At 41.5% G+C, this 13,600-nt stretch overlaps 3 protein-coding genes across 3 annotated transcripts; 2 read left to right on the top strand and 1 right to left on the bottom strand.

The window, feature by feature from the left end:
• The first annotated feature begins 2,183 nt into the window (after positions 1-2,183).
• LOC113123143 (trace amine-associated receptor 13c-like) lies at positions 2,184-3,152 on the top strand. The gene has a single exon (XM_026294968.1). It carries the CDS (start codon positions 2,307-2,309, stop codon positions 3,150-3,152), a length of 846 nt encoding a protein of 281 aa, XP_026150753.1. The 5' UTR covers positions 2,184-2,306.
• A 1,455-nt stretch (positions 3,153-4,607) lies between these two features.
• Positions 4,608-5,996, bottom strand: LOC113123142 (predicted GPI-anchored protein 58). The gene is made up of 3 exons (XM_026294967.1): positions 5,977-5,996; positions 5,405-5,504; positions 4,608-5,261 (listed from the first exon to the last, which is right to left on the bottom strand). The coding sequence occupies exons 1-3, from the start codon at positions 5,994-5,996 to the stop codon at positions 4,608-4,610; spliced, it is 774 nt and encodes a 257-aa protein (XP_026150752.1).
• Positions 5,997-7,009: 1,013 nt separating this feature from the next.
• On the top strand, positions 7,010-7,978 carry LOC113124034 (trace amine-associated receptor 13c-like). Its single transcript, XM_026296497.1, has one exon. It carries the CDS (start codon positions 7,133-7,135, stop codon positions 7,976-7,978), a length of 846 nt encoding a protein of 281 aa, XP_026152282.1. The 5' UTR covers positions 7,010-7,132.
• The last annotated feature ends 5,622 nt before the right edge of the window (positions 7,979-13,600 follow it).

The following is a 13,600-nucleotide window of genomic DNA, read 5'->3' as shown; positions in this document are numbered from 1 at the left end:
TATATAAAAAACATGTGGCAAAACAAAAAGAAGCATCCCTGTGAACAACAAAAATATTCCAAAAGTAAAGGGTGAGCAAAAAAAAAAACCCTGTAGTGCCAACTCCTGAACACGTGGCACAACTCCCTTCATCTGGAACGATCATGTATTCGTGAACAACTTCCAACTGCCCTAAGGGGCTCTCCGTGAAATTATAACACATAGTAATTTAAATGAAACACTCACGGGTTGAATAATTAAAGTAGGCACCTTAATGCCCAAATAGAAGAGCTTTTCCATAAATTAAGAATACTGTAACATACCGCACTGGTGTAACAGTTCTCTACCAGGATTGCTGTTTATCCAAGTGCTCTGTCCTTCAGGAACGTCGCTGCCTCTTTAGATGGTTTGAAGTATCTTCTTTTTCCATCGGAGAGCATTATTCTCAGGGTTGCAGGATGGAGTAGAGAATACTGGATGCCTCTGGTTCGCAGCTCTCTTTTCACTTGGTCAAATTCCTTTCGGCACTTCACTAGGCTGGCACTCAAGTCAGGGAAGAAGAGCAGAGGCTTATTCTCAAACATTCTCGGGACACCAAGTTCTCTTGATAGCTTTGCCGCAGCGTGGAGTATCTTCTCCCGGTCTCGGTACTTCAGCAGCCGTATCAGCACAGGTTTCAATTGAGCTAGCTGGTCCTCCGCTGCCCCAATGCGGTTCCCCGCCTCCTCAACGCGAGTGGACAGGCCGTTAAGCACATCCTTCAGTTCGGATATAGACTCATTCATCTCCGTCATCTTGTTGTCCAGTTTGTCGCTCAGGGCCTGGTTCCCATTTCGTATCTCCTGAAGTACAAGTGCGGTGTCCGCGGCTGGTGGCACATGTTCGTTGGCCATTTTGCTAACAGCTTGAGGCAAGTCCTCTTCTTCACACGGTAAGACATGCACGTTTGCAGAGTTGACTTGCTTGTTTTTTTATCTCAAGTCCATTATGCAGTTTATCATACGAAATGTCGATAGGCCAAGGTGTTTCGAGGGTTTTATGTCTGTTTAAAAGAATAAGTTGTCGGAGAGCCTCCAACTATCGTCTGTCTACCGTCGCTGAATCACGTGACCCCAAGGTCACGATGTTGATGTCAGTGTTACTGGAAAATGACCTAAACCGAGTCAAGTTGAGCTGAGTAGAGCCAAGTAGTGCTAAAACTGTGTAATGGAAAAGTGGCATTAGACAGTATGATCACCAGCATTTTACCCATGTTGTAGTGGTGCCTATGAAAACATTGGATGTGCACTCTCTGTCAGGTTAGGGTTGGAAGATTTATGACCGCATGGTGTGATACCCCCTCTTTGGGGCCACGTGACAGGGCAAGACCCAAGATAGAGAGCCTCCATAGGAATAGACAGCCCTTTCTTGGTACACTCCATCATGTATATTGATAACCATTAATGGCAAATGCCTTTTAGGAGACAGGATGCTTCAGCATTCACTTTGGTAGGCCTATTTAGATTTACATTTTTTGTGTTGTTGTACATTCACCATAACCGTTTCCTTGAATTGACAGTTTTGATTCACTGATAAACCCTTGCAAATCTGACTTGCTCAGTTTTACTTTTGGGCCCCAAATTAAAATTGGTTATCCATCCCTGATAACAATACATCAACACATGAGGGTCTTACTGCTAGAAGGGCAGTAAACGTTAAAACCGTTGGTTATTTGGTTAACTATGAATATATCTTTTGTAATTTCAGCCTGTTACAAATTATCAGACACCAATGAGGCTGTCAATGTAAAAGAAAAGCCATTAGAAATACATATGTGTTAATTCATTTTGTACATATTCAGGGTAATTACTATAGCACACTAAATGCACTCAGACATAAAGCAAAAAGACTAATTGAGATGATGTGCAGAGATGAGGGAGGAGGGACATTAGTTCAGTAATTAGGAGAAGATGTCAGAGGAGGAACAAATTAGCTGGAGAGTTGTCAGAGCTCAGCAGTGTCTCCTCTCCTCTCTCTGATGGAGGAAACTGAACTCTGCTTTCCACAGCTAAACACCTCCTGTGTGAAGCCAAAGCGTCCTCTCTCTGACACTGTGCTGATTTACATGATACTGTCCTTTATCTCTCTGCTCACTGCAGCTCTCAACCTGTTGGTCATCATCTCCATCTCACACTTCAAGTAGACACATATTTCATCACTACAGTAGTCTAGTAGCTGTGCCAAAGAAATGATAGTGGAAAAATGTCTTTTTTCTCTCTATGTGCTGTTGAATTTGTTATTTGAGCTGCTTATATCTTTATCTTTAATGATAATCAATACTACAAACAATGAGTATGTTGCTGTCTTTCCTCTCCAGGCAGCTCCACACTCCCACCAATTCCCTCATCCTCTCTCTGGCTGTCTCAGATTTCTTCGTGGGCTTCCTCCTGTTGTTTCAAATTATGTTTATAGACGGCTGCTGGTACATTGGTGACCTCATGTGTGTTCTGTATTATGGTTTAGATTACATTACAACTTTTTCATCAGTAGGAAACATGGTGCTCATATCCATTGACCGTTATGTGGCTATTTGTGACCCTCTGCATTACTCCATCAGAGTCACTCAAAAAAGAGTTCAAGTCTGTGTTTGTCTCTGTTGGATCTGTTCTCTCTTCTGTTTCATTGTGTTTTTGAAAGATAATCTGACACAACCAGGCCAATATAATTCATGTGTTGGAGAGTGTGTGATAATCCTCAACAAAAATGAACGAGTTGCAAATCTTATTTGGGGTTTTATTCTTCCCATTACTGTTATTATGGTTCTGTATATGAGAGTATTTGTGGTGGCTGTGTCTCAGGCTCGTGCCATGAGGTCTCACATTGTAACTGTCACAGTTCAGGGTTCAGTTAAAGTAACTGCTAAAAAATCTGAACTCAAAGCAGCCAGGACTCTTGGTGTTGTTGTAGGCGTCTTTATCATTTGTTTGTGCCCCTATTATTGTGTCAGTCTTGCAGATCAGGAAACTTTGCTCAATGATTCCTCTACGGCCGTTTTAATATGTCTGTTCTATTTTAACTCCTGTCTAAACCCTCTGATCTATGCCTTTTTCTACCCCTGGTTTAGAAAATGTATTATACTTATTGTTACACTTCAAATACTGAAGTCTGGCTCTAGTGACACCAAGATATTTTAAAGCAGCACAGTGGAGTGACTGAAAAAAGGTGTTTACTGTGCTGAGAAAGTAATAGTTTGAACTTGTTAATGTTTAATGTTTAATAACTTTCTAGTCAGATGAGACACCTTCTTTAAATCAATACAGATATAGTTTGGTGAAAAAGACTTATTAGTAGACAGAGCAATTGTTTCCTTATTTTGACTCTGTGAATTTTAAAATAGAAATAACAGGCAATTTTTATCAAATTGAAGAAAAATCTGTAGAAATAGTGACTGCATGATATCTGCATTACCCTCTGTCAGTAATATATGTTTATCCTCCTCTTTTGGTTAGGTCAGTGACATTTACTTCAAAGTTATATGTATTTGATGAATGATAAATATCATAAACTCATGGCTGTGATTTTAGTTATACACACAGCTTCTTATACTGAATAATTCCTGAACTGCAGCTTCATATTTGTTCAAAACCTACATCAGATCTAAGCAGCTGCTGCTTTCCCTCAGTATACAGGGAAAATCCACCACAAAGGCAAAGCTTGTAGGAGTTTGTTAATTCTTGTTATTAATCATCTGATTATTGTTGAATGAAGTAACTATAATGTTATAGGTCTAAAGTTTTATTATGGGTTGTCAGAGAAATCAGAAAGAAGGAATAAAAAGACATCTGTCATAAAATATACGAAGGATTTTACATAAATATTTTCTTTTCTCACAGTCTATGAATGAGTCATAATACTCTTCCTTTATAATAACACACAGATCTTCACTTTCTCTATGTGGTCCTATGTTTCTTTTCTTATGTTGGACTCACTGTGAATATGTTTGCACAGTTTGTCCACAGTCCAACCATGATCCTGTGTTTGTCTTGAGGTTATATAACTGTAAGTCTTGTAGATTAAATTAAAGCTTTATCATATGTTCAGATTGTGACTCCAAACTGAGGTAAACCTGGTTGTTAACAATTGTGTGATGCAAGACTGAGGCCTGCTGGGACCCACATAGCATTGTTTGGTTGCAGTGCTGTGATAGCATCAGCAGGCTAACATGAAATTAGAGGATTGTTGTCAGGCTTGAAAAAGGATTTCTCATGCCAGAATAAATGTTGTGTACTTGTAAATGCTAGCAGAGTATTTAGGTGGATATGGTAGCATGGTACTCCTGATAGGATCATGAGGACTTGGTTGACTTGTTTGGAGCGTGAGACCTTCTAGGTTTGTGTGTTTAAATAGTGTGTGGGGGGTACTGTTGAGGACTTGACATTCATTTGGTTCTGCTGGTAATTAGACTGTCCAAAGGAGCAGCAAGTCTTGAGGCAGGCTTTGGATTTTTCATGCGTTGTGTTGTGGCTGCAGGTAAAGAAAGGGTCGTTCTTTGATACTGAAATACACTGATGTTTTCTCCCTCTCTCAACAAAGCAGCATAATTGAGACAGTGTCCATCTGAAAACCCTGTAGACTTGCCTGCACTCACACTAGGGCAGGACTGAAGCCCTCTCAGGCAATTTGGATCTTGAGGCTGTTCTGGAGTATGGCCCCTTCAGTGGACTGAGATCTGGGGCCACTCTGGAGAATGACCCCTCGAGAAGGCAGGGGTTAGGCGTGGACTCTAGTGAAGGTCTAGCTATAAATTCTGTCGAATGGCTAACTGTGGACTTCGGCTGGGCAGCACTGACCACTGGCCGGAGAGCGCTGGGCTGAGGCTGGAGAGTACTGGGCTGAGCCTGGAGAATGCTGGGCTCTGGCTGAAGGGCGCTGAGTGGAGACTGGGCGGCAGCACTGGGCTCCGGTGGGCTTGCTGGCCAAGACTGGCTGGCTAAGAGCTGAGTTGAGGCACTTGCTGGAAACTCAGGTGCAAGGCTGGCTGGAGACAGAGCTAAGGGGCTTGCAGGAAACTCAGGTGAGAGGCTGGCCTGAGGCTGAGGTGAAAGGCTGGCCAGAGACTGAGGCGAAGCGCTAGCCAGAAACTCAGATGAGAAGCCAGCTGGAAACTCAGGTGAGAGGCCTGCCGGAGAGTGAGGTGAAAGGCTTGCCGAAGACTCACGTGAAGGACTGGCCAGAAACTCAGGTGAATGGCTGGCCAGAAACTGAGGTGAGAGGCAGGCCGGAGACTGTGACGTTGGGCCTGCCTGAAGAGCAGGTGGTGAGTAATTGAGAGCTGGCTTAGAGGTATGGAGCTGGGCTAGGCTCCAGCAGATCCCTGTGACCCTGGTTAAGGAATAAGCAGGTATAGATGATGGATGGATGGATGGATAGTTTCACCTGTTCATACTTTGCCTTTTGTCTCCCTCCCTATAAAGACTTCCTTCTCTCCTTTATGGAGATGGGGAAGAGGGGAGATCAACTCATCTGCGTTACGTTGTGGTGGTGTTCTGGAGATGGAGAGGCGTAGGACCCAAATGCTGGACACGAAAAAAGGCTTTATTTCCCTGGAATCACCAGGGCTCAGGAAAAATACAAGCAAAGGTAATTCTTGCATCCACTAAAACTAGTAACAAGTGGTAATACTCCCACAAACATAAAGGAGAGAAGGAAGTCTTTATAGGGAGGGAGACAAAAGGCAAAGTATGAACAGGTGAAACTATCCATCCATCCATCCATCATCTATACCTGCTTATTCCTTAACCAGGGTCACAGGGATCTGCTGGAGCCTATCCCAGCTCTCTTTTTGGGTGGAAGGTAGGGGTCCACCCTGGACAGGTCACCAGTCCATCACAGGGCCACATAGAGACAAACAACCTCACACACTCACATTCACTCCTATGGGCAATTTAGAGTCACCAATCAACCTGACATACATGTTTTTGGACTGTGGGAGGAAACCATCTCCATAGAAATGCTCACTGATTTCTTGGCACATCCATCGTGTATATTGATAACTGTTAATAGCAAATGTCTTTTAGGAGACAGGATACTCCAGCATTTAGTTCTGTCATGTATTTTTGTGTTGCTAAACATTCACAATACTCAGTTCCAAAGTGTCTCAGTACTATCAGTAAGATGTTTGAATAATAATAATAAAAAATAATGCTGCAGCTTCTTCATCAAAGTAAACATGAACCTTTGACCTGAGATCATGACCTTGTTATTTAACCACCATAAATCAACATATGAGGCAATTTTGTTTATAGGGCCCTAATTATTAGGCCCCATCAGGACAGGTCCCCATTTTCTCTTTAAAACTGTCAATGACCCCATTAACTGTGATTATATCTTCTGTATTTTCAGCCAGTTACAAATACTGACATTTTGTCAAGTACCTTTTGCCGTTCTACAAAGGTGCCCTTCAGCATCTGCATGAAACACACGAGTTTTTCAACCAAGAACAGTGTTAATACAGTCACATCTGTTCCTAAACCTAACCCACACTATGAATGCTTTTTATATGGCACAAAATATGTAGTTTGGTCCTTAGACCTTAACCCTTTATTTTTGTTGGAGTACTCTGTTGTATCTTGTACTGACAATAAGGGGTAACCTTGGTGTCCAATAGTGAGATTTTGTGAAGTATTATCAGTGTGTCCTGTCCTTGTATGAGAACATGTTTGCATCTTCCCAGAGTGTGTTACAACAATGTCAGACTGACAAGGAGGAGGGACATTAGTTCAGTAATTAAGAGAAGATGTCAGAGGAGGAACAAATTAGCTGGAGAGTTGTCAGTGCTCAGCAGTGTCTCCTCTCCTCTCTCTGATGGAGGAAAGTGAACTCTGCTTTCCACAGCTAAACACCTCCTGTGTGAAGCCAAAGCGTCCTCTCTCTGACACTGTGCTGATTTACATGATACTGTCCTTTATCTCTCTGCTCACTGCAGCTCTCAACCTGTTGGTCATCATCTCCATCTCACACTTCAAGTAGACACATATTTCATCACTACAGTAGTCTAGTAGCTGTGCCAAAGAAATGATAGTGGAAAAATGTCTTTTTTCTCTCTATGTGCTGTTGAATTTGTTATTTGAGCTGCTTATATCTTTATCTTTAATGATAATCAATACTACAAACAATGAGTATGTTGCTGTCTTTCCTCTCCAGGCAGCTCCACACTCCCACCAATTCCCTCATCCTCTCTCTGGCTGTCTCAGATTTCTTCGTGGGCTTCCTCCTGTTGTTTCAAATTATGTTCATAGACGGCTGCTGGTACATTGGTGACCTCATGTGTGTTCTGTATTATGGTTTTGATTATATTATATGTTCTACATCAGTAGGAACCATGGTGCTCATATCCATTGACCGTTATGTGGCTATTTGTGACCCTCTGCATTACTCCATCAGAGTCACTCAAAAAAGAGTTCAAGTCTGTGTTTGTCTCTGTTGGATCTGTTCTCTCTTCTGTTTCATTGTGTTATTGAAAGATAATCTGACACAACCAGGCCAATATAATTCATGTGTTGGAGAGTGTGTAATCATTAGTGAAATAAGTGAACGAGTTGCAAATCTTATTTTGATCTTCATTCTTCCCATTACTGTTATTGTGGTTCTGTATATGAGAGTATTTGTAGTGGCTGTGTCTCAGGCTCGTGCCATGAGGTCTCACATTGTAACTGTCACAGTCCAGGGTTCAGTTAAAGTAACTGCTAAAAAATCTGAACTCAAAGCAGCCAGGACTCTTGGTGTTGTTGTAGGCGTCTTTATCATTTGTTTCTGTCCTTATTTTTGTGTCAGTCTTGCAGATCAGGAAACTTTGTTCAATGCCTCATCTGTTGCCTTTGTGATATGTCTGTACTACTTTAACTCCTGTCTAAACCCTCTGATCTATGCCTTTTTCTACCCCTGGTTTAGAAAATGTATAAAAGTTATTGTTACACTTCAAATACTGAAGTCTGGCTCCAATGACACCAACATACTTTAAAATGACACAGTGGAGTGACTGAAATAAGGCGTTTACTGTGCTGAGAAAATGTATTTGAACTTGTTAATGTTGAGTCAGTCACTTTAAGCACTTTCTAGACAGACCCAATAATTTTTAAAATCAATTCACTACACACATATGATGTGGGTTAAGCTAATAAGACTGTATTTAGAAGCAGAAAAAATTCATAACTTTCAATACATGAAATATAAAAAGAGAAATAAGCAGTAATTCATATGTAACGAAGGAAAAATCTGTAGAAATAGTGACTGCATGATATCTGCATTACCCTCTGTCAGTAATATATGTTTGTCCTCCTCTTTTGGTTAGGTCAGTGACATTTACTTTAAAGTTATATGTATTTGATGAATGATAAATAATATAAACTCATGGCTGTGATTTTAGTTATACACACAGTTTCTTATACTGAATAATTTCTAAACTGCAGCTGCATATTTGTTCAAACCTACATCAGATCTAAACAGCTGCTGCTTTCCCTCAGTATACAGGGAAAATCCCCCACAAAGGCAAAGCTTGTAGGAGTTTGTCAATTCTTGTTATTAATCATCTTATTACAGTGGAATAAAACAACTATTGCATTATAGTTCTAATTGTGTGTTGGAAACATAGCAATGAAACTTTATTATGGTTTGTGAGAGAATTCAAGAACAAGAAATATTAAAACATGTTACAAATATTCAAAAGGTCTTAAATAACTAATTCCTTTCTCACAGTCTATCAATTTGCCATAACAGTCTTCTGTTATGGTACAACACTGATTTTCACTTTCTTCATGCTGTCCTATTTTTACTGTGCTTATATTGGACTCACTGTAGACATGTTTGCACAGTTTTTAAAGAGACACTTTTACACAGCCCTACCAGGATCTTGGGTTTGTTTTGGACATATTTAAGTGTAAATCTTATTGACTGAATTAAAGCTTTAGAATATGTTCAGATTGTGACTCCAATGTGAAATAAACCTGGTGGTAAACAATTACATTAGGCAGGCTTGAGTCCTGCTGAGGCCCATGTACCCATGCTGGGTAACCTCATCCCTTGTGGATATTACAATATTTACATTATACAAACAAAAACGTACATTTCTAACAAAAAAGGATTGGGGATTTGGTGAAATATAAATCAAATTAACATATCTGTTACATTAGCACATAGTGCATATGAGAGCAATCATCATAGGATGCTCATTCTATTGCAATTCAAAACTATAGCTGCGTCTCATTCGCAGCCTCCGAAATGAGACGTGGCTAATATCACTACATGTGTCTCTCTTGCCTCTGTAAAAATTAGTCAAACTTTGTTCATGGCATCCCTCGGTTCAGGGTCCCCCTACAGGCCTGGCGCACTTCTTTTGCAGTGTTTCTCTCTTGCATGTGTTTTCGCTGTTGAGGCGCGTTTGCCCTTGTCGGCCACCATAAAATTCAAGTTCAGCCATTGATCTCGTTGGAAAACCAAATGTTATGTTATGTTCATAATCTAATTCATACATGCAACAAACTGATTTTGTGCCAGCCAGAACATGAGCTCTAAAAAATATAAACAGTGAGGTGTTATTAATGTGATAATGAACCTGAGTGCCCTCGTATGATAAACGGTGTTACTGTGTTGCGCATCTGCGATCTCGATTGAGATGTACAGTGAAGTCGACTTTCTGTGTCATACACATAACGTTTGTCTTTTGCTGTGAAATCACATTTTATTGGTGCTGGTTACACTCACACATGTTCAGTTAAACAATAACAGCACTTCATATTCTGTCACGGATTTTTTTTACAGCACCACCGAATGCTTCTGTCATTTTTGATTTGATATTACATTCTAGTGACCACCACCTGTCTTTGTCCCCAAAACTCTTCACAGCAAAGTTGCACCACTGGGTGTATATATTGCTATATAACCCCCCGCACCACTAAAACCCCAACACCGGAGGTTGTTAGTGATTTGCCACTGCGGTAGTAAGAAATTGCCAGCCGAATTAGAATCCATTCGCATAAGTCAATAGTTACAGAGTTCAACAGTCCTAGTTGTAAGGCTGCACTCAGGGTTGGGCGTTACACCACTGATCGTGGCAGAAAGCAACACTCAGCAGCTACCACTGTAACTTGGGGGCTCAAGCTGTCCTGTAGCTACTGACTATAATTTACTCTACCAGTGAGCCTTATGAGGCTATTTCCACTAGCACTACTCGACTCGACTAGACTCAGCTTGTTTTTTTGTTTGTTTGTTTGTTTTCCATTAGGACAGGGTACCTGGCAGTGGGTACTTTTTTAGGACCTGCTTGGCTGAGGTTCCAAGGGAGCCGGACCAATACTAAAATGTGCAAACTGCGGGCCAGTGATTGGCCAGCGAGGGACATCACTAGAGGAGTCATGAGCACGAATTCTGACAGTGTCCGACATACCAATCAAACCTGCCATTTTTAAAAAGTGGCAACAACGAACATTTGTTTTTCACTTTTATAATCATTAGCAAGGCAACTGGCTAACACCATTTGTAAAACAACAGAGTTCTATAAGGAGGCGACTAGAGACAACTCGTATTCTGGACACACCAGGCTCGGGTACGCCACTTGGCGTCGAAACACAGGTACACTAAATAACTCTCTTCTAGACCAAAATAGTCGGGGGTTCGAATCCCGACCAGGGCATCACCAGTGTGGGTCCTTAACGCTACTAGCCTACCTCATCACAAATGAGCGATACAAATACTGGATACAAATACAAGGTCCACGTCAGGTGCTAGGGGACCAGGGCAACCTGATGAGAAATGGGCTACTGGAACAAGACACTCGAGGGCTGATAACAGAGAACTGTTGGAGTGCTACTACATGAGTAACCCCAGCAATAGGGGTTACATGAAGAGGATGTGGAAACTTCGAAACCCACCATCCACACTAGGGCCAAAGCATCTAGTAGATCAGTGTTCCAACACTCAACACAAGAGCAACTGACCTGAGAGTGAAGATCGTAGGCAAGATGGACACCTGGAACCTCCGCGGTTACCAAGACTAAGTGAAGTACTCTCTAAAAGCAGCATTACGAACAATCCCCACTGTGACCATCACCGAGACCAACAATTCAATTCAATTCAATTCAATTTTATTTGTATAGCGCCAAATCACAATACAAATCATCTCAAGGCACTTTACAAAAACTAAAACTAAGAACCCAACAATTCCCTTATGAGCAAGCACTTGGCGACAGTGGAGAGGAAAAAACTCCCTTTAACGGAAGAAAAAAAAAAAAACCTCCAGCAGAACCGGGATCAGTTTGGGCGGCCATCTGCCTCGACCGGTTGGGGTGAGTGGATAGAGCAGAGAGAAAAGAACAGCAACAATAAACAACAAATAGACACTGCAAGTTGGTGGGGCCAGTAACTGCACATCAGCGATAAACAGCTCCAGGACCAGGGACACCTGCAGAAGGTACAGAGAGAGAGAGAGAGAGGGAGAGAGAGAGCACAAACTAGGGGAGAGAGAGAGCACAAGGTTAGTAACATTCAATGGTGGAATATACATGAGGTGGGAGGGGGAGGGGGGGGGGGGGGGGGGGGGGGGGGTTAGGGTAGGGGAGCTCAGTGCACCGATGGTCCTCGGGCAGTCTAGGCCTATAGCAGCATAACTAACTAAGGGATGGTTCAGGGTTGCCTGAAGCCAGCCCTAACTATATGCTTTGTCAAAGAGGAAGGTTTTAAGTCTAGCCTTAAAAGTACAGAGAGTGTCTGCCTCCTGAACCCAGGCTGAGAGCTGGTTCCACAGGAGAGGAGCTTGATAGCTAAAGGCTCTGCCTCCCATTCTGCTTTTGAGAACTCTGGGAACCACAAGTAGAACTACACTCTGAGAGCGAAGTGGTCTATTGGGATAATATGGTACTATGAGGTCTTTAAGGTATGAAGGAGCTTGATTATGAAGGGATTTGTATGTGAGAAGAAGGATTTTAAATTCTATTCTATATTTTACAGGGAGCCAATGAAGAGAAGCCAATATAGGAGAAATATGATCTCTCTTGCTAGTTCCTGTCAGGACTCTGGCTGCGGCATTCTGCATTAATTGGAGGCTTTTTATTAAGATATTAGGACATCCAGATAGTAATGAGTTACAGTAATCTGGCCTTGAGGAAACAAATGCATGGACTAGTTTTTCTGCATCATTTTGAGACAGGATGTTCCTAATTTTGGAAATGTTGCGCAGGTGAAAGAATGCAGTTCTAGAGATTTGTTTTATGTGTGAGTTAAAGGACATGTCCTGGTCAAAAATAACTCCAAGGTTTTTTACAGTAGTGCTGGAGGCCAGGGCTATGCCATCTAGAGTAGCTATAATTTTAGAAAAGTTATTTCTGAGATTTTTAGGCCCAAATATAATGACTTCTGTTTTCTCCGAGTTTAAAAGTAAAAAGTTACTGGTCATCCAGGCCTTTATGTCAGTTAGACAGGCTTGAAGTCTGGTTAACTGGTTTGTGTTAACAGGTTTAATAGATAGATATAACTGAGTGTCATCCGCATAGCAGTGGTAATTAATAGAGTGCTTCCTAATGATATATCCTAAAGGAAGCATGTACAGGGTGAACAGAATCGGTCCTAGCACAGAACCTTGTGGAACTCCATAACTAACTTTTGTTCGTGTGGAAGGTTCATCATGGACATGAACAAACTGGAATCTGTCCGATAAATAGGATTGGAACCACTTTAACGCTGTTCCTCTGATACCAATCACATGCTCCAGTCTTTGTAATAAGATGTTGTGGTCAATGGTTTCGAATGCTGCACTAAGGTCTAGGAGGACAAGTATTGAAACAAGTCCATTATCTGAGGCTAAGAGAAGATCGTTGGTAACTTTCAACAGTGCTGTTTCTGTACTATGATGTGCTCTAAATCCTGATTGGAAATCTTCAAATAGTTCATTCCTGTGTAAGTGGTCTGATAGCTGCTTAGCAACAGCTTTTTCTAGGATTTTAGAAATAAATGTTAGGTTGGATATTGGTCTATAATTAGCCAAGACTCCTGGATCAAGACTAGGCTTTTTGAGTAAAGGTTTGATTACTGCAGTCTTAAAGGCCTGTGGTACGTAGCCTGATACTAGAGATAAATTTACCAAGTCCAATAAAGATGAGTTCATTAATGGCAGGGTGTCTTTAAGCAGTCTAGTCGGGATGGGGTCCAAGAGACACGTTGATGATTTCGATGAAGCAACTACTGATGTAAATTCAGAGAGATCTATAGGAGAGAAGCAGTCTAAACATAACTGAGGTCCTACAGATGATTCAAGAGCTACTGTAGTAAAAGATTCATTTATTGCAGGTATAGGAAGCATCTGCTGAATTTTATCTCTAATAGTTGTGATTTTATTTGTAAAGAAACTCATAAATTCATCACTGCTGAGAGCTAAGGGAACACTAGGCTCAACGGAGCTGTAACTTTTTGTCAGCCTGGCTACAGTGCTGAAAAGAAACCTGGGATTTGCTGATAAGCTGATATACACCACGGCAACAGTGATACTTGAGATGCTTGGCCACAAAATACATTCCACCACCAAGGAGCAGTACCCTGCATGGAGAAGGAGGTTAGAGGCAAAAATAAGGGCAACACGGAGAGAAGTTAGCCAACT

The sequence above is a fragment of the Mastacembelus armatus genome, chromosome 21 (assembly GCF_900324485.2).
Source record: "Mastacembelus armatus chromosome 21, fMasArm1.2, whole genome shotgun sequence".
NCBI classification, from domain to species: domain Eukaryota; kingdom Metazoa; phylum Chordata; class Actinopteri; order Synbranchiformes; family Mastacembelidae; genus Mastacembelus; species Mastacembelus armatus.
The sequence above is the reverse complement of the archived record's forward strand: the minus strand, read 5'-3'. Positions and strand labels throughout refer to the sequence as shown.

Coding starts and splice junctions, on each gene's coding strand:
- LOC113124034 (XM_026296497.1), top strand. CDS start 7,133: ATGAGTATGTTGCTGTCTTTCCTCTCCAGGCAGCTCCACACTCCCACC.
- LOC113123143 (XM_026294968.1), top strand. CDS start 2,307: ATGAGTATGTTGCTGTCTTTCCTCTCCAGGCAGCTCCACACTCCCACC.
- LOC113123142 (XM_026294967.1), bottom strand. CDS start 5,996: ATGGATGTGCCAAGAAATCA. Junction 5,505..5,976: donor ATGGATGTGCCAAGAAATCA/GTGAGCATTTCT, acceptor CTCCATCTCCAG/AACACCACCACAACGTAACG. Junction 5,262..5,404: donor GGAGGGAGACAAAAGGCAAA/GTATGAACAGGT, acceptor CCTGCTCTTCAG/GCAGGCCCAACGTCACAGTC.